The sequence below is a fragment of the Perna viridis genome, chromosome 10 (assembly GCF_037379345.1).
Source record: "Perna viridis isolate PV_CMFRI_1.1 ecotype Kerala chromosome 10, ASM3737934v1, whole genome shotgun sequence".
NCBI classification, from domain to species: Eukaryota; Metazoa; Mollusca; class Bivalvia; order Mytilida; family Mytilidae; genus Perna; species Perna viridis.
The window spans coordinates 23502112-23522220 of record NC_142454.1 but is presented as its reverse complement, the minus strand read 5'-3'; the positions used below and the strand labels follow the sequence as shown (position 1 = coordinate 23522220).

The following is a 20109-nucleotide window of genomic DNA, read 5'->3' as shown; positions in this document are numbered from 1 at the left end:
AACTTTCTATTCCGAGGACCTTTTCATTTTTTCATCAGTTCAAAACTTAATACAGTATTCATGTAGAATGCTTTTATCAAACTACCTCCCTTTTCCCACCAAAAATGAAAACCGTAGTTAAATCTTTCTTAAATCAATAGTGACCTATATGCATATCATTAGCTGAACATGTCAAGCTGTACTTGTATTTGTTGTAAAAACATTTTCAACAAAATCTTATACTATATCTGTAATTTAAATCTACCTTTGAATGTAAATATGTCAACATGTAATTTTTCTTAATACCTTAATTAAACAGATAAAACCTCCTGATGTCAACTTCTTTTACTCTTACCTAAATGGTGACCCCCCCCCCCCCCTAATTTTGTTTTATTATTTAATCTTTTCACTTTTTATGGGGATAAAATATAAAATGTTTGAGAATTTATTATGAAGTGTTTATAGCCACAAGCCTCCATAAAGATTTAATAATAACAACTCTCATTGTGCTTGTATGAGTTTACATGGGATGGTACATAAAAATAAGTAAGAAATAAAAATTGAAATTCAGACTTACAGATATTTTGCAGTTGAGAACAGTCATCAAAATAAAATATGGCAGCATTTTCCCTTCTGTAGTATACATTTTGTACATGTCTCCTTTTTTTGACAAATTTGTTTAAGTAAACACCATCAGTTGTTCAACGATATGTAAAATTGACAATGTTTGTCAGTTAAATATATCACTCTATCTACAAGATTAATATTTATATTTAACTGTTTTTTGTACCTATATGTACTTGTATCTAGTACTAGTCCAAATAAAAGTCTGGATCATGATTTATCATTACCACATTTCTTTTTTGATTTTGACCAGAATATGTTGTTTTATCTGTGTTTTGCACTAGAAGGTAGCCACATAGCCAGATGCTAATTTAGGTCATGTGGCCAATAAAGTCAATGAAAGCTCCATTCTAATGAAATGGATATTAGCCATATAATTTGTTTCTGCTATTGTATTAACCAGTATAGAGTTGCTTGTGCAAAATTTCTGCAACTTCTAACAGATTATGTTCTGAATGTAAATGATTTACTTGACCAGACCACTTTTCATCCTCTCATTTTAAAAAGTGCATGTATGATAAATTAATTAATAAGGCTTTGATTAATTAAAAACACAATCGTAATGGGTGGTACATGTATAGTAGAATCACCATCATTCTGTCATCTTTCATATCATTTTTGTGAATTACCTGACTTCAAATTTGGCATTTGCTTATGTAAATGGGGCATATATTGCAAAGAATGATATCAGGTTGCTGTCCAGAAACAACTTCCTGTTTTGTGGGATTTTCCCATTTTCCCTATGTACGGAATGAATGGGATATATACCCAGCACAATGATGCATGCAACTTCTTGTTTTGTTTGATACAATGTCTGTCATCATGGATTAAAGCTCCCTTTTTCATTGCTATTCTGTCATTTATTTCTGAGTTGTAGGAATTTAAGCAGTGCACAAAAAGCGGAGATTGGTTTCTGTGTGCTTTAATACAGCTGTTGATACATGCATGAATTCAGATTTATCATTTTGCTGTGAATGACCTTTTGAGGTCAGAAAGTCAATGTAACTTTACATTGTGACATTATTTATAAATCTTTCAGTTGAAGGAGAGTTCAGTATGAAAACAAAGGGAGTATTTATTATTTACACAATGGTGTTAACAATTAAATATGAATCCATTTATGATTCCTTTAAATTTGAGTTATGACTCAAAATGGTTACTTCTAAGTTAAAGCAGTTCATATGTTCCTAGATAGGATAAAAAAAAATAAGTGTGTTTCCTATGAAACCTTTGAAAAAAATAGGGTATAGGTAGGTAAATATTTTCTTTTATTTTATTATTTGATGGGTCTGTGGGGAAAATATTTAACAGATGCTTAATGAAAAATGACAGCAATAAAAATTTTCCCACGTTTCATCGAAAAGCGAGAAATATTGTATTAATGGTGCTTCTGATTTGTCATGTGACTCAAGGATTTAGTCACTTTAGTCGTAGTGTCAAGTTTCATTATGGTCTATGTTCTATGTTTTGTACATTTATTTTCCTTTTGATGTCAAATTAAAAAAAAAAAATAATAAAATAAAATAAATAAATAAATACTGTCCAAAGTATTTCTCTTGAAACGGTCTTCCAAGCATTGGGTTGTGGACACAGGTTTCCAACATTTTCTTTCCACAATTTGGTAATAGTGATTGGTTGGTTTTTCCTGGCTACTGGGATCGTTAAAGACAGAGTTTCCTTTTGGTATTACACATGATTGAGGTGTTTAGATATTTTAGAGTCATAACATTTTCTATATTATTATATTGTTAAGCTGTTTTATTATGACTTGCATAATAAACTCTGGTGTCCTTCTAGCTGTCTGGGTCCCCGTGCAGGTCCGGGTGTTAAAAGAATAGGCCTGCAGCAGCGCCAAACTTGTCGTATAAGGCGACTAAACAGTGCTCAGAAACCTAGCCGGGGGCTAGGTGCTCTGCCCACAGAGCAACTGGGATGTGTGCCCCAGGTGGTGGAATGGGGTACCCCTGGTGTGTTACATGCTGGGGTTGTCAGGCTATAATACGGAAAACCTGACCACAAACCATAGTGGTGCACCGTGTTGGGAAAGATGCCACGTTCCTCGCACGTTAAAGAACCCTGCTGTGGTATTCGATAGGAGTAGGAACCTTTGCGCTCCGCCACAGGAGGCTAAATTGCCCGACCTTACCCATCCCCCCTTTTTCCAGTGGCAATCAAAATTTGTCTACCCTATTATCCTTGTGACCCATCCTTTTTTTTTTCATTTCATGTTCATTTTATCATCCATTTCATGTTCATTGTCTGAATATAGCTGAAATATTGCTGCTTGGACGTTAAACCCCAACAAACATCTAGCTGTCTGGGCATACGGCTCTAGCTGTCTGGGCACACGGCTCTAGCTGTCTGGGCACACGGCTCTAGCAGTCTGGGCGTACGGCAATATGATATATTGTTCTTTACTGATAAGAAGATGAATTTGGTATAGTTAATACCAAAAACTATAGGGTACACTATTTTTAGCAGAAATAATAGGAATAATTGGGTAATAGGAAACACACATTTTCTTATATTTGGCCTTAATGAATCTTGTGTATACTCTCAGTCCAGTCAGTGTTTGATAACTAAGTAAACATTGTACATAAAATTAGTTTGCCTAAAAGATTTAGCTACATATGTATGATAATGTATTGTATCGAACAATCATTAAGTTTGTAATGTTTAAACAAGTTCCAATTTTTTGATAAACTTCAATTTGTATACTAAACAGACATAAGGCTTTTTCAGATTAAATTCATTCTCGCTTCATTTTACTCCCTACTGAAAAGCTGGACCAGGTAACGATCATGCTGTCTGTCCCTTCATCCGTCCCAAATTCTAATCTGCAATTCCTCTTTAACCACTGAACAGAATTTGATGAAACTTCAGTTCACAAATTGTTTATGATAAGATATCATTGTACATCTCTTGTTTTGCTTTTCCATCTGAATATCTTTTAGATTTACTGGATTGGAGCAGGGGATATTACCATTTATTATATAGATAGCAGTGATTTACTGATTGTTCCCAGTGTAATTTTTTTTCGATAATTCATACTGTGAAATAAATTCGGTAATTTCACTCTCACGCTTTCTCCCGCCAAAATGTCACAACACCAATATTAATCCGCCGTTCACAAAATTTTAAATTTATGTCGAAAATAACAATTATTATTATAATAAATAGGATAATCAATTGGTTATCATTAATAACCAAAATATGATCACTCGTGCCAAGAACACATTAAGATTTAACTCGTGCGTGGAACAAGTTCCACACACTCGTTAAATCGAGGCGTTCTTCGGCACTCGTGATAATAATTTGGTTATTCACCCTTTCCATTTAATTATCCTATTAGTAAACTTAGAGGCTCACTGTTTGTTTAGTTATCTTAATTATACACAGTGAGTAGGTATTATAAATTAAAATTGCCTTGTCAGTCTGCCATTCCATCCTTTTGAATTCTGCGTCACCTAACTTGAGGTAACTACATGTACTTGTAAAATTATCCCAAATTTGATGTGTAACTTCAAAGGGATATATTATTAAGGTAGGTTGTGATAAATTTTGCTTAAACTTGACAAAAGTTATGCAAGTATAAGCGGATCATACAGATAATTGTTGGAATCATCTTGTCTGTCCATCTGTTAATGTCGTCGCAATTATCTTAGCTTCCAAGGAGTGGATTGATCTCAGATTTGATGTATGTTTATGTAGATGGTGTATATGTTGTGAGCCATTTTAATTACTGTACAATACTAACACCCTGTTTTGTAAAACTTGGCCATTTTTCACTATATGGAATGATAGAGTGAATTTCCACCACAAAAATCTTGATTCCCAATGGGCGGATCAATTTCAAATTTGGTGTGTAGCTTTGTATAGAAGGGGCAGAAATTATAAGAGATTGATTGATGTACTGTATCAAATTTCTGAACAAGTTGTGGTATCCCTAAGATGACAACATGTGCAACTTGAATATAACTGATACATGCATTTGTTCATTTTGTTCATATCAATGTTCAATAAGTCTCCTACCGGTAAAACAAAAGAACATTTAAAGTTAAGGTAAATTATCTGAAGCCTCCATGAATACACATGTTCACAAGTCAACAATTAATATAAGCTCTGTTGAGCTTTTTAACCAATGGCAAGATTTACAACAGTTCGGCTAATGATCTGGCATGGTCGCCAGGTTAATTGTGGGGAGAAAAAAAGGAAGCTGCCTTAAATTTTTATTGCTTTCCAAGATTTATATGCCCTGGTTAGAAAATAGGAGGTTTAAAGTGATCATGCTGTCCATTCATTGTTTGACTGTTTGGACTGTCTGTCACCTGTTCTAATTGGCAACTTCTCTAAAACTGCTGAATGAATTTACGTGAAATTTTCACACATTCTTTTTTATTTGATGTTATTGTGCAACTCCTATTTTGTTCGATATAGCTTTTCAATTCTTCATCCGAGTTATTTAGAAGGGGGGAGGTGATTCACCTAAGGGTTGGAGTTTCTTAAATTGTTGCCCATAGGAGACATTACATATATTGCTATACTGTACAAAATTTTCAGAATTTTGGAAAATAAACATTATACAATTAACTCACCGGGTAGTACATAAACAATAGAGTTTTGTGTTGTGGCCATCAAAAATTGACCGGAAATTATTCTATTTTCTATAATACCCTTTACACAAGACATCAGACTAAAAAAATTACCAGTATAACTTACATTAGATTTGATGACATTGGTTGAACATTTCACACAGGAATTCCACATTTTTAAACCGTTTCAATTTTTTGAAGTCTTAGGTCTTTGACTGTAGCAGTCAAAAGTTTTAAACATGCCTTGCTTCGTAATTTACTGGGTGCCTTTTTTGTTACCTTAAAAGCTGATAAGAATAAAAAGCAATGTAGTTTATTCATATAAGTTGTCATTGAAATTTGATAGCATTATATAAATGACTTAGAATTTTAAAGTTTTGTTTGTTGTGCATGAACTTTAACCTTCAATATTTGGGCTCTGTCAGTTATAAGAATTGATTTCTGTTTTTTCTTAGTTGATAGATTTTTTATCAATGAACCCCGGCTTTATATACATGTATACATGTACGAAAAAGCACACTTATGTTTGGGAATATCAAATTTTGAGAAGAATTTAAATACTAGTAAATTTTAATGAAATAGGGAAAAAAATTCTCGTTATGTCAATATGATGCATAATGCTGTAATTTTTGTATTATGACATTATACTTTTCATCTAATTTTACACTAAAGAATTTTAATGAAATTATCCACAGAAAAAAATTTGCTTTTGGCAGGGAGTGAATTCTCTTCAGGGTTTGAAGAATATTACAGTGTATAGTGTTTCTGATCCTTCTGTCTGTCTGTCTGTCTGTCACAACTTGTTGCCTGGATAGTACCACCATTTTTTTAAACAATTTACTTAAAAATTTGGTGAATGGTTGGTAGCAATAAAATCTTTGATGGGATTAATTTTCACAGAAATCTGTCATGGTGGACCACTTTTTGGGAGGGGGACTTAGTAAAAAAGTGATGATTCAAAGTGATTCAGGCTTATTGCCCGGATAGTACCTCCATTTTATTACTGATTTTCTTTGAACTTAGTGAATGGATCAGATATCTTTTTCATAGAAACATGTCAAAAGGGACCACTATTTTTTTAGTATAGGGACTGAATTTTTTCTAAAAAGTATGAATGTGTACGTGTTGGGAATTTCGAGGGTCTTTAATTATAAAATTAAAATAAAAGTTTAAAGTAAACAGCTATAAACTTAAATTAACATGCAGCCATTGATTGATTATTGGAGTTTAATGTCCGAGCAGAAATATTTCAGCTATATTCAGGCGATTGAAGTAAACCCGTGTCATCACTATGTTGTTCAATGATCTACATGAAATCAATTTGGGCAATTTGATATGAACTGGACAGGAAGTATCTGTTAACAGTGAAATACAATTTACTAAATTGAATAATATGGCTGACAGAAGCATAAAAATAAATAGATTCATTATCCTACTCAGGCCATCACAGTAAATTTTTTTCATGTATGAAACCAAAGAGGGAGCCATATAGATTCTCCTTCAGTCTCAAGGGGATTTAAAATCTAAAATTTAACTATTGAGAGTGAAGAAATCCTATAATCCCCAGAAATATGAGGAAGAATCTGTTTCTCCTATGAATAAAACCATAAAAAACAAATTAATACCATTATGTTTAGTTGATACACTACCAACTAATCTTTTAAAATATGAATAACATTCAAACATCAATAAGTATTTAATTGATCAACAATATGAATAATAATTGTAAACATGGTAAGCGTGGGAGTCTTCATGCGACATTTTAATTTCACGGCACATGGCTGGAAATTACAAATTTTATATCACTTGCTTGTTTGATATGAATGAAGCCTGTGAATGGGAGAAAACTTGTAAAAGTAAAATATGCATCTTTTTTCTTTCTGTCATTCCTGTCCAGTGACCATTTGTTTGTTCATCTGTTCGTCTTTCTGCCGCCAATATCTCCAAGTAAGTTTTTAAGAAGTTACAACTTTAGTTATACTACGCTTCACATCATTTTGCCCTTAACAATCAAATCATTATCTACAGTAGTGTTCAGGCTCAGTGTCAACATGAAAATTTAACTTTTAAAAGTTTGTGAATGATTGATCCATACAATAATAGTTTAGTTAATAAGTGTAAGTTTTTGTAAGAATCAGGCAAAATGGGGAAAATCAGAAACATGCATGTCAAAAAATCCACCAATCTGACAATATATTTCACTCAATACATCTACTTTCTTTATTCAAAAAGACCATTATTTGATCTCTGCATCATTGGATTTGCTCAGAAATTTTCAATAGAATGTTTGAAAAAAAAAGAGGATTTTGAGAAAGCTTTCTGTCTTGAAACTTTTCTTTTTCAGTTCATTTCAGTGAAGTTGTAGCTTTATTTTACCAAATTGATATTGAAAATCTTGTCTTTTCCTTGATTCTGATAATGCAAGTAGTCAAATTATAAACTTTCTAAATAGCAGTATTTTTGTCTTACCATGTTTCACCCACTGCTGGATTCTTATAGAGACTGACACTTAAATGAATTAATGAAAAATTGACAGTACTTTGTTTCTGTAAGTGTAAACACTATTTAAGCTTCTATGCAATGATGTATGTGCTTTCCAACATGCATCCTCCGGATGTATGGCAGACCTTAAAAAATTGTTGGTTTGCTGTTTATTGACCTACTCATAAAAAAACATGCTCAATTTTTTTTTATTCTTTCAAAGACAAAATTTTTATTCTATATTTTGCACATTGGCTTCACTTTTTGGCATTTTCAGGTGATAAAAAATTCCTCTTAGTAAGTCAATAAACAGCAAACCAACATAGGCCTAAGCACTAACACTTCAAAAAAAGTCACAAAAAATAAAAATAGTATTTATCTATTTATATTACTTACATGTTTAACATATGTTTTGAGTCTTTCTTGACTAAAACCTGTTTGGCATTCAATTTCCTTTCCCATGGTATGAATTTATTTTTCTTTATAAAATTGGATCAAACTTTTTCTAGTCAATCTACCTACACTATATCCATAAATATTTGGAGTGTTGAAAAAGACGCATACAATTTTTGTATAAAACTTGGCATGAACAGTGTTTGAAGTGATAAGAATTATTTATTTTGTACGGAAATGAAACGAAACAAAGTTGATTATGACCCTCTAAGGGGTAGGTAAGAATTCTCGTTAATGACAGGTGTAAATTTTATTTGATGAAGGTCTGTTTACCTGTGAAGTGTGACTCCTAAGACCTTTATTGATTATTTAGAATATAGATATTGGCAGTTGTTTAGAAACCATGTACTTGCTTTGGAAACTTATCAGTTTCTTAATAAATGTTTTACCTAGAATTTTTACATTTATCCCTTGCAAAGAAGTAATATAATCTTTTATTTACTAAAAAGGCCTTTTAGGTCTTTAGATCTTCTTGATAAGAAATTGGATAAAAGTGCAAACAAACCGAAAATTTAAACTGTCTTTGAAGTGCAACTTGAATCATCATATGAACTCTGACCTTTTAGATTGAAATCATTAAATATTTATTTTTTGCACTAGTTTTGATAGTTGAAATCAAACTTTAAACACTTCTAATCTGTAGAAAATATTTTCCTTTGTATGTACAAAATGTAACTATATTTGGTTCTGTCAATCCTGCCCAATGACCTGATCTCTTTGCCTATCTGTCTTGCAGTACGTACTCAGGGGCGGATCCAGGATTTTGGGGGATTGGAGGGGGATCAATAGATTAATAGATTAAATCCCCCATCAAAGGGAGACTATAAATGTTTTGGGGTAGAATTTGTGAAAATTCAAGATGCTTTGCACAAAAAAACAAACAAAAAAAATGTTGACTCCCACCCTTGGCCTGATACTTTCTGTGTCTCTTTTGAAATTCTTAGTGTCTTTGGTATTCATGCATATGTTAATCATATTATGCTCTTTAGTGCAGCCGTTGAAGATGTCTGCTCAAGGACACCCAAAGGTCTTCATTGAATGAAGGGAGAACCCTCGCACCACAGGGCAGGCTGCAGCTTGGCCAAAAACAAGAGTTTTGTTTTTTCTATGTCCCGAACAGTTAATGTACCATTTTGTGGGTATTTGTCCTGGGGTGCTAGTTTTGGGGTATTTTAGCAGTTGATCTGAAAACACCAAAAATTAAAAAAAATTTTAAAAATTATGCTGCTGAATTACTTACTGCAACACTTTGCATCTCCCAAATTTAGAAATGCCAAATTTTGTTTACACTTCTGTCTCAAACTTGCAAAATTTTACACTCACCTAATCACCTGGTAAAGGATATATGGTTTATGGATATGGTTGGATGAACTGAAGATGTAATATTTTCCTTTGTTTGCCTTGCAGGAACATGAATAGCAGAGCCAGGAATTTAAGTGAGTCCTGTAGTCTTTCTCAAGATGCTTTAGTTTTACTGGAAAGCTTACCAGGTAATTATCATAGTATAGCAAAAATGAACTTTATAATATATAGTTAAAGATGAAAAAAAATCAAGTATCGTTAAAAAAAATCTATTTTAAGTCCTTCAGTGCTATCAATACCAGTAAATGATATTAAGGAGGTATACCTAGGCTAAGGAGCTTAACTCCTACAAATCATTGGAACATTTGTGTTAAGCATTTTATTTAAATCTGATGTAAGCATCAAAGTAACTTGGATTGATTTCATTGTGTTTCAAAAGAAGGATTCAAAGGCTTTGGTGAAATTGAATGCACTGATTGCAAGAGTTATTTCCCTTACCCTAGGTCTACCTTTTTAAACTATTTCTATATCCCTATGTAACTAGAATGGGGTATAGGGTTCCTTATGTCCATTCCATGTCACCATGCTGTGGACCATAAAATGCTGGTAAAGTTAGTTCTACCATATATTTACTGTCATGACTGTTAAAAAGCTATATGTAATTATCTATAATCCTTTCACTTTAAATTTTCAGAATGCAGGGCATCAATTTTCTTAAGATCATATTAAGTGAGGGTTTGAGTCAGTCGTATTTATCAGCCGATTAACATGTACATGATGCAATTCTTTGTTTCAAGCTTCATAAATCTATAATAAGTCTTGAAAAATATTGTTAAAAATTTAAGAATTGCTTTCAGTTTACTGAAGATTGTTTTAAAAGGGAGATAACTCAATCTTTAAAACATTCTTTTCATGCTTCAAATAGAAGAAATAGCATTACTGAAGGTGCAAACAGGAATATCCCCTGATTTGAAATGCTATAAATTAAGAACAAGTTCCACAACACAAATAAACTAGAAAGTGCACATGGAATATGTACAACTCCAACTGTTTTCATGACAAGTTTGCTTCATACTTTTTCTGGGTTTTTTTTTGCAATTAAATACTGGATACAGCAGTCCATGATAGTCCACCAAAAAAAATGAATATTATAAGTTGTTTTTTCTTTCCAGGATTGTTCAGGAGTGGTCTTTTGAGTGAGTATGTGTTTCGTGAGCAGTCCCATGCACTAACAGTTCTACACGGTCTCAATGAGCAGCGTAAAACAAATACACTCTGTGATGTCATCATCTGCGTTAATGACCAAAGATTTCCATGTCACCGTAACATCATGGCAGCATGCAGTCCATACTTTCTTGCAATGTTTACAGGTTCGATGCATGGCATTTAAAACGTGGTGCATGAATATCCCATAAAATTATATTTGGCTGTAATTGTGTGTAAGTAGTACTCCATTTTCCCTTTAAATGTGTTTTGTTATATTTTAATTGTTATGGTCCTGCCACAAAGTTTCTTTATTTCTTGCATGAATGGTCATCCATACTTAATGTTTTCATCTTTTTCTCTTCTTAGAAACAAGGTTGCTGTACAATGTGGTATAAATACTTTCCACTTCGTTTGTAGTCATGAAACAAAATGCTGTGATGGTAGGGACCTTTATTATATTTTATTATCTAAATGAGTTGTTTTTGTATTCACTCATGGGTCAGTGTGTCATAGCATGTTAAATATAAAATTGTCTCCAATTTAGCTCAAGTGAGTTATTGCCATCACTTGTTGTCCATTGTGGTTGCCATCAGCATTATTGTTCTTATCTGTTAACTTTTCTTCCAACATCTTCTCAACAAATACTTGATGGATGTTAATAAAAGTTGATATGAATGTTCCTCATTGTATCCTGCACAAAAAAATTGTTGTGATCCTTGTTAAGAGTTAATGCTTTTGAACCTTTTTGCAGTTTTTCAGCCTATTTAAATGAAACAGGTTAGAGATACAGGCTCTTCAACGCCTCGATTTTTTTTAAAAGATTTTATTTATATACTTTGTTGATCTAGAAGCAATAAAAGCTTGTATCAATTGATTTTTACCAAAATTGGTCTCAAGGACCACATTGGAGGGAGTGAATTTGTTAACAATTAACAATTAAGGCTTGTTGCCTGAACTGTGCCTCAATTGTGTGACCAATTTACTCAACCTTCTGTGAATGATTACTAGCAATGAAAGCAATGGAAGGATTGATCTTCCCAGAAATTGGTCAAGGGGGACTACTTTTCAGATATAAGGATTGGACATTTAAGAGTGCAAATGTGGAAATGTTGGGTATTATGAGCTTAGGCTCACTTAGGTTTTTTTTATTTTTTGGAAGATATGTTTCATACCTCTACAAATTATGTTTTCAGGTGATGTTTTTATAGGTTCCAGACTGTCAGACTATATTTTTTCTGAATATCTTTGATATTACTGGCTGGATTATCATGAGACTTAACATTTAAAGATCTGTGTGTAAAGTTGTGCAAGTTTTGAATTTTAAGTCTGGAATTTCAGCTTAAACAAGTTTAGCAAATGTTATGCTATATTTTCAGTTTTCTATTTGACATGAAACTGGTTGAAACTTTCATATAAAGCTGTCGTCTTGTGGAACCAAACGTTATGTTTGATCACTATCTGTATGCGTGGACATCTTGATTTTTGAGTTCATAATTTTCAAACACGAGAGAGAAAATTGGAAGTATTAATAATTGATTTGTTTTTATCTATACATTTTGTCTTTGGCATCAATAAATCTTGACGGCATGCAGAACGTCTACAAAACAATGCCATTGATTTAGATGGAAGTTGGGCATTAATGTAGATATACATGAACCAGACTTCTGTGCAAAGGCAGATAAGTTTACAGTTGAATTTAACAAAATTCATGTAATGATGTTGCATAATTCATATATTTTGTATAATATGAACATACATCTTTTTTATTTGGTTCACTACATTGTGTATGTAGATTATCTCTGCTTCATGAGTTCAAGTTTAGGCCATGTTTTTGGATATTGACATCCCATTGCTGACGCTTCAGTAATTTTTTTGCCAATATGGGCATATAATCCAGAACAGTATACTTAATTCCACATTTATTTGACCTAATGTAAGAATTTAAGTTACACTCCAGCTAAGGACCATGCAAAATGTGATTCATGGGTAAAAAGCCTACATATTTTTATTTTGGATATTTTGTTTTAAATGTCATAGTAAACAGAAATTAACATGTGGTTTTTCATATAGCCCATGCTCTTAGGAGATAAAAATTATATAGAATGCACTGTGGATTTCAAAATATTGGGAGATAACTCTGTAAATGACACTCACATGCAATAGAATCTACTGGATTTTCAATGTTGATTATCTCCTAAGAGCAGGCAGATTTTAATGAATAATTATACATTTCATAGTATAGACCCATAAAACAATTTAATTACAAAAATAAAAATATGTAGCCTTTTTTGGGGTGTATCACATTTTTCAGATTTTGCATGATTCTTACATAGACAGCTACTTAACATGTTTACAGTTCAAATTTTACCTTCTCTGTATGAATCTGATTCTCTGATAACAAGAGACTTAAAGCTGAAGAAAAAGTCAGTGCATATTAGATTAGAATTCCATTTAAATGCAGAAAAAAAAATAACAATTATTTAATTATTTTGGCACAGTTTTATCGTACAGTTTATATTATATACATAATTTTGTTGTTAGGAGATATGAGGGAGAGCCATGAGAAGGAAGTCCGTATTGATGGAATTTCTCCAGACATCATGGAACAGCTCATAGACTTTGCTTACACAGCAGACATTTCAATTACACAAGAGAATGCCCAACAATTATTGTCAGCTGCTAACTTGGTACAAATAAATACTATAATCCAAGCTTGCTGCAATTTCCTTGAAGGAGAAATGGACCCTAGCAACTGTTTGGGAATACATTGTTTTGCAGAAGCACATATATGTGAGGAACTGAGTGATAAGGCTAAAGTCTATGTTACAGAGCATTTCACTGATGTTGCCAAGCATGAAGAAATTCTGCTACTTCCAAAAGAAAAACTGATTGAATTTATCAGTAAAGATGATTTAAATGTGTGTTCAGAAGAAATTGTACTTGATGCTGTCTTGAAATGGGTCAAACATGACCAAAAGAGAAGAGTTTCAGAGCTAGCAGACGTACTTCAGTTTGTCCGTCTGCCATTGGTCAGCCCTTACTTCCTGTTTGATAGACTTGAAACTGAAGAGTTATTATTGGCTGCACCAGGTTGTAGAAAGTTTCTGGATGAAGCCATGAAATACCACATACTGAAGGTTTGCTATTTAGTAGATTAAGTTACGACCAAGTAAATTTTTATACCCTGTCACCACTTTTGATGGGGGTATGTATTGAAAGGGATGTTCCTTCCTACCATTTATAGTGCAGAGGGGTTCCCATTTCTTATTCATTACTCCTCCTATACAACTGAATGAAATATAGTGAAACTTTAACAGAATTGTTATTACAAAAGCCCATGGTGCACCACCTGTTTGAGATTTTGTTCCAAATCAAATTGCTGGTCATAAGTCAAAAGACACATGTATCAAATAGGAGGATGGGAGGTATCATGTTAGTGATCATTGATCACAGTTTCTTCTCTAGTTGTTCGGTTACAAACTGAAAATAATTTGCTTCTCCAAATAGGATTGATAATGTGCTTACAGTAAACATAAAAAGGATCCTTTATGAAATTTGTGAACTCAAAATGTTTTGCAGTTTTTGACCTATATGAAAATTGGAAAAGAGGAATGTTTGTTGCAACTGGTAAATTTTTATAATTCTATGCTCATGATTTAAACATTTTGCCAAAAGTCTGAAATTGAAAAGTTTTAAACTGTCTCAAATGTAGAAATACAATAATCTACTTACATGTTTTAAACATTTTATTCTTGAAAGAAGTTATTGAAACTTGTTGTCTAGCATTAAAAATTTTGTATTGTTGTGTTTGTGGTTTCAGATTTATTTCTTAGATTCACTTAATTTTAAAATACCTTGCCACATGATGTGGCAAGATATAATGTGATACCCTGTGAAAAGTTGCTTGTCCTTCCATATGTCTTTATGTCCCCAAACAGTTTCTAAATGAAAACTTGAAAATGGATCAATGATTTTTTTTAAAAACTTTGCACAGTAGTTTAGTACAATGTACCATACAATACAAGTTAAGTGTAATTTTCAACAAAATTCATAATGTAGTTTTTGAGTAAGGCCATTTTAATCATTACACTTTTCCCCCATTATTCACTATCACTTAATGACATTAGTTCATGCCTTTTTTTTAAATGAAGTAAATGTTTGTTCTTCACACTATTAATTTAACATGCATACAGGTGTGCTTTGCAACATGCTCAGTGACAATTTTGAATTATCTCCCTTAGGATAGGAGAATGGAGATGTCTTCTCCTCGAGTGATTCCAAGGAGATGTATGGCAGTGGAGACAATTGTGTACATCACTGGAGGGGAAATATACAACAAAAATTACCTGAACTGTGTGGAGGGTTATAATCTAGAAAATGGAACATGGATGAAGCTCAAAGATCTGCCGTTTTCTAGATGTCACCACTGTTCTGTTGTGTCTGAAGACATGCATTTATATATAGCTGGTAATTTTGATGTGGTAACCTAAACTAGATATATAGCTAAATAGAGGGGTGTTAAACTTTAAAATTTGAAGTACATTTTAGGTTGTAAGATAAGTAAGAGGCCCCAGGGGAGAAATTGATTACTGAGAATTAAGAAATTTTGGCGAAAAATGCAGCAGACTTTTTACTTAAAACTCACATTAAGGACATTTTAACATATTTCTCAAAATTAAAAAAAATTAAAATCAAACAGTTAACTAAAACAAGCTGACAAAATTAATTGATCCGTAATTGATCAACCTCTTTTAAGAATTGATTGATTAGTGATTGAAGATTTGTATGACTATTTTTCTATCAATTTATATAAATCAGTGATCAATTATCAATCTCTAATTGATTGAATACCTAGTAATGAGTGGTTTAGGTGATGAAATTGCAATAATCTAAGCACACAATAACTGTTAAAATATTTCAATGTTTGATATCATATCATCAACACAGCTTTACCATTTTTATTGAATTAAAATGCTGCCTTATATTTTATGTATTCTTCTTTTGAAAAGAAATAAGTACTGGTAAACTACTTAATTTTTTTCTCAGTTCTGTCCATTATCAATCTTGAATTCTTTGATCTACAATTTCTGACTAAAGCAATAATTTTGCAAAGCTATTTAAGAATAAAACCAACAAGTCAGTTTTACGTACCCTAAATTGGTAAACTACATTTACTTTTGTTTTCGTTTTTCATCAATTTTTTCCTTAATTAATCTTAAATGCTTTGAACTACAATTTCTTACTGACTAAAACATTAAGCTTGCAAAGCTTTTTAATTGAACATCAACTTAGTTTTAAGTACCCTTAATTACTATGCAGCTGTATTACTGATTTATATTAAAGGTGGTTGTAATAAAGAAAAAGTGGTTGTGAATAATGTGATGAGATATGAGAGGTACCTGGACAAATGGATCAAAGTTGCCTCCCTTAATACACCTAGAGCTAAGTTTGGTAAGATTTCCATGGCTACATGTATATTTCAAGTTATAGACAGCAAGGTCTTTATAACAATAAGTTTATACAAGTTTAACCTGTGACCTTTAAACTATTAACAGTCTGATTTGAGTCTGAAAGGAAGTAATCTGCTGTGCAAATACAGAAGTTTTATATAAAGGACAACTTGACCAGAGTCAAGTCTTCTAAGTACTCTGACAACCAACCTATATTATTGTGAAAGTAATTTAATTCGTGAATACCAATTTTCATGGATTAGGGAAGAAACACAATCTCTTGAAATTTTGAATTTGTGGTTTTGAGGTTTTCAGTACTGTGTTCATCGATAGAAACCTCCTTTCCATTTGAAACCAAAATTTGTGGCCTACCCACAAAATCCACAAATGTTGATATCCCACAAAAAAAGGTACTTTCACTGTAAGATAAATGAGCACATTTTATGTACCGGCATTAATGTTAAAACAGAGAAACTACATGCATTGTAGGTATGGCAGCTCTGGATGGATACATCTATGCCATTGGTGGATATGATGGTAATTCTCGACTGTCTACAGTGGAGAGGTACTGTCCAAAAACAAACCGATGGATGTTTGTAGCACCTTTGTCTCAACCAACATCAAAACTGTTCGCTGTTGGACTAAATGGATTCCTATATGCTGCAGGTAGTGACATAAAAATGCTGATGCTGGTTGAAAAAAGGGGAAAAACTTACGTTCAACTTCTGCAGAACCATTCCCATTTTGTAGTGTTCTAGGATTTTTTTTTTTAATTTTAAGTTTCCATGAGAAAATTCTAAGTGAGAATTAATTTTCCCACACTTGAATTTTACTTTCTGAACTAAACAAATCCTTTCAAAACTTGTCAAAGGGAGAGTATGATAAACAAATTTCCCATACCAAAATTGCAATTGCCTCTAGTGACTGGAAAATGGAATCCTAGAGTGCTGTTTTGCCATCAGGACTTTTAAGTTAGTTCACCAAGATCCAAGTCTACCGCTTGTTTTAACCAGGAAGTGATTTTAACATGACACTAACATTATTTCTTCATTTACCAGTACCTTACGTTCCATAGGTAGTCCACCATATGAGTAGCTTTCACAGGAAGTAGTAATGCTAATAACCAAAAATCAATCTCGTAATTTGCATTTTAAATCGCGTGTCGAGATTAAAATATTTAATAAAGGACAAGCTTGTTAGTTACTGTTAAAGTTAAGTTTTTGTTATATTTTTTGCAAAACTTAGTTTGAATCTGTACGATATCCTGTGGACTTCTAGATTTTTTTCAGTTAAAGCAGGTGATTTTTAAGTAAATGCACTGGAAATGATATGAGTGATTCAGAAATGACTGGTTTACACAAGTTTCTATATTTTCTTAAGGGTTTTTGTAAATTGGTTTCTTTGTAATAATGCTTGTATTCTATGTACAGGAGGAGATGTTGATCCTGGGAACTATACAATGGTGGATACCTTTATCAGATATAATCCTGTCTGTGATGTGTGGGAATCTGTAAGTCTATTCATCAGAAATATGATATCAAGAATTATGTACAACAGTTGGTTTTTTTTCTGTATTTCAGATGTACATGTATTGTTCGCAGACTTTAATGAAATGTGCATTTTGTTGTGTTTTAAGTCATCAGACATACAATTTCACATTAAAATGGATTTTTTTGTTTGGTGGGCAATTGATTAAATGTTTCTTAGTTTCAATTTATTAACTCCTTTTCAATAGTTGACTTTCACATTCACTTTTATTCTGGAAAAGGTCTTCAATTACATCGAGGTTAACTGGGGTCAGCAAACATAAGATCATGTGACATTGCAATGGAAGCCAATGGAACAAAATCTTGTTTGATTACTGTCCAGAGTTTCCTAATGATACATAGTAGAGAAGCATTTCCAATATTTTAATGTTCAGAGACATATTTCTACGTTACTATTACTGTTCATGTAGCCTTGGAATCTGATATCCCTTCTATGTCTAGTATGAAACCGTAAACCAGTTTCTAACAGATTTGGTGTAATGACGAATGGGAAAGTTGTCTATGTATATTTTGCACTTTTTGTATTTTTACCAGAATTTTCTTATGATATTGATATTTCATGTAAAAACTATTCAGTATCTTGGTGTTGCTATTGTAGATGAAGAACCTACCCTTTCCAAGGGCAGTGAGTGGATTGGTGACTGTAAGAGGGAAGATATATGCTGTAGGAGGAGTGTCAGAGGGTATATACTCCTGTCCTGATCTGGACTGTTATGACCCAGATACCGATGAATGGGCAAGTTTGTCTCCTATGGTGGAGGCCAGGTTTGATCCAGGTAAAATTGCTAAATATATATGCTGTTAGGGGAGGGGATATTGGAAGTTATTTATTCCTGTCCTGACCTGGACTGAAATGGTTCTGACAAAGATAAATGAACCTGTTTGTCTTTTATGATAGGGGCAAGGTATGATCCATGATCCAGGTATAATTGAATTCCATTTATGATGGGCTTACTTAGTTGTGAAAATAGTTCTCAAGTTTATTCCATGGACAAAGTAAGAAAAGAGTGTTTCATTAAATTTTGGGAGTTTTTAATAGAGAGCTATTCATTAGACTGCTTGGAAATTTTTGTATGGAGCTTTAGCATGATAAATTTCTTCACAAGTGTTTTTTCACAGTGATTTAATTTTTGCTGTGAAGTCCCCTAAGATGGGACATACAAAAAAAAAAGAAACCAGCAACTTGATATCCCTCAAAGTTTAGTGCCACCATATGTATATATATGGTATATCTTGCAACCATAAATATTACATTACGTTGAAAAGGAGATCATATTCATTATTTTTACACAGCATACCATGTGTTTAAATACTTTATAACTTACAAAAAAACTTCCAGTTTACCAGATTTATGTTTCTGAAATAATATGGTCCGTGTTAGGTATGGGTAGATGTGTTCTTTCTTCCAAGAATTTATCTTTAATTTCAGGTGTTACAGCTTTTAACAACAAGATATTTGTACTGGGAGGAAATGATGGTGGAAACTCATTTTTCTCAAATATTGAGGTGTATGACATTAATGAAGACAAATGGAACATAATGACATCACTGACGTTGCCGTATGGGAGGTGTAGGTTTACTACTGTTGCCATGGGAACTCAACAGACTTGAACACTTTCTGATGGCCCTCGAGCCAGATATGTGTATTACTGAAATCCTACTTCAAGAGAAGATTAAAGGATAGTAGAAGGGAGTCAAAGTGGCTATCAGTTACAATACACTTCTTGATACAAGTTACATTTAATTGATGGGAAGAAAAAGATCACAATACATATGTACATATCCATGTATTTTTGTGGCCTATATTGTAATTCATTAGAAATGAATGCATTTGATGTGGTTTCATAAGGATTTCCATAATTGTTTAAGTTCATTATTTTATTCATACAGTTTTATAAGTACTTATAAAGAATATCAATCATGCAAGAGTTCCTCAGCAACAGATATAAATGTAGGAACAACAATCCTTCAGACTGATTGCTGGCAGGAAGTGGTAATTTTAGACAGATTGTTTTGTTACTCGTTGACCTTTACTCATGCAAATGTCTGCTTGTGTCTTTCTATGCTGAAGGAATTGCTCTGAAACTAGAATTTATACATGTTGTTAAATAAGTTTGCTCTTTAAAATTGTAAAAATATACATGACAAATTCCTTGTTAATGATGGTGAGTTAATTTGGGCACTTATACATGTTACAGTAAAAAAAAATTCAAAAGAGTGCATATAAAGACCAGGTGACAGTCCAGAAACAAATTGTTGTAACTATCATAGCAATTTTGCAATAACTCATTGTATTATAAGATTTCATGACTATGCCTTACCAATCACATTAGAAATCATATGAAATTGTATCAGAAAAACGGGATGGAGACCAGAAACATCTTTATTTGTATGCATTATATAATATTTTGATAAAGGTATTCAGAATGAAGTATCATTTGATTCTTACTGTCTTATTAAACAGTGATCTGTTCA

General features: G+C 32.6%; 2 protein-coding genes across 19 annotated transcripts in view; one reads left to right on the top strand and one right to left on the bottom strand.

Moving 5' to 3' along the window:
• Positions 1 to 8229, bottom strand: part of LOC148605036 (5-hydroxyisourate hydrolase-like) — a 25974-nt gene extending 17745 nt beyond the window's left edge. The window contains exon 1 of one of the 4 annotated variants that reach the window (XM_088548791.1): positions 8073 to 8229. In XM_088548791.1, coding sequence (XP_088404917.1) covers positions 8073 to 8138 — 66 coding nt within the window. In that variant the 5' untranslated portion in view covers positions 8139 to 8229. Of the gene's footprint in view, positions 1 to 556; positions 714 to 5322; positions 5440 to 8072 lie in introns of those variants that run through there. The other 3 variants (XM_088548792.1, XM_088548789.1, XM_088548788.1) reach the window with 3 other exon arrangements.
• Positions 1 to 20109, top strand: part of LOC148605035 (kelch-like protein 12) — a 24742-nt gene extending 4633 nt beyond the window's left edge. For 4 of the 15 annotated variants that reach the window (XM_088548770.1, XM_088548771.1, XM_088548767.1 and 1 more), the window contains 9 exons: positions 9537 to 9619; positions 10604 to 10801; positions 13179 to 13774; positions 14879 to 15104; positions 15981 to 16088; positions 16577 to 16753; positions 17518 to 17597; positions 18233 to 18410; positions 19064 to 20109. In XM_088548770.1, the coding sequence (XP_088404896.1) occupies positions 9537 to 9619; positions 10604 to 10801; positions 13179 to 13774; positions 14879 to 15104; positions 15981 to 16088; positions 16577 to 16753; positions 17518 to 17597; positions 18233 to 18410; positions 19064 to 19245 (1828 nt within the window). In that variant the 3' untranslated portion in view covers positions 19246 to 20109. Of the gene's footprint in view, positions 1 to 7097; positions 7143 to 9536; positions 9620 to 10603; positions 10871 to 11003; positions 11078 to 13178; positions 13775 to 14878; positions 15105 to 15980; positions 16089 to 16576; positions 16754 to 17517; positions 17598 to 18232; positions 18411 to 19063 lie in introns of those variants that run through there. The other 11 variants (XM_088548776.1, XM_088548777.1, XM_088548773.1 and 8 more) reach the window with 7 other exon arrangements.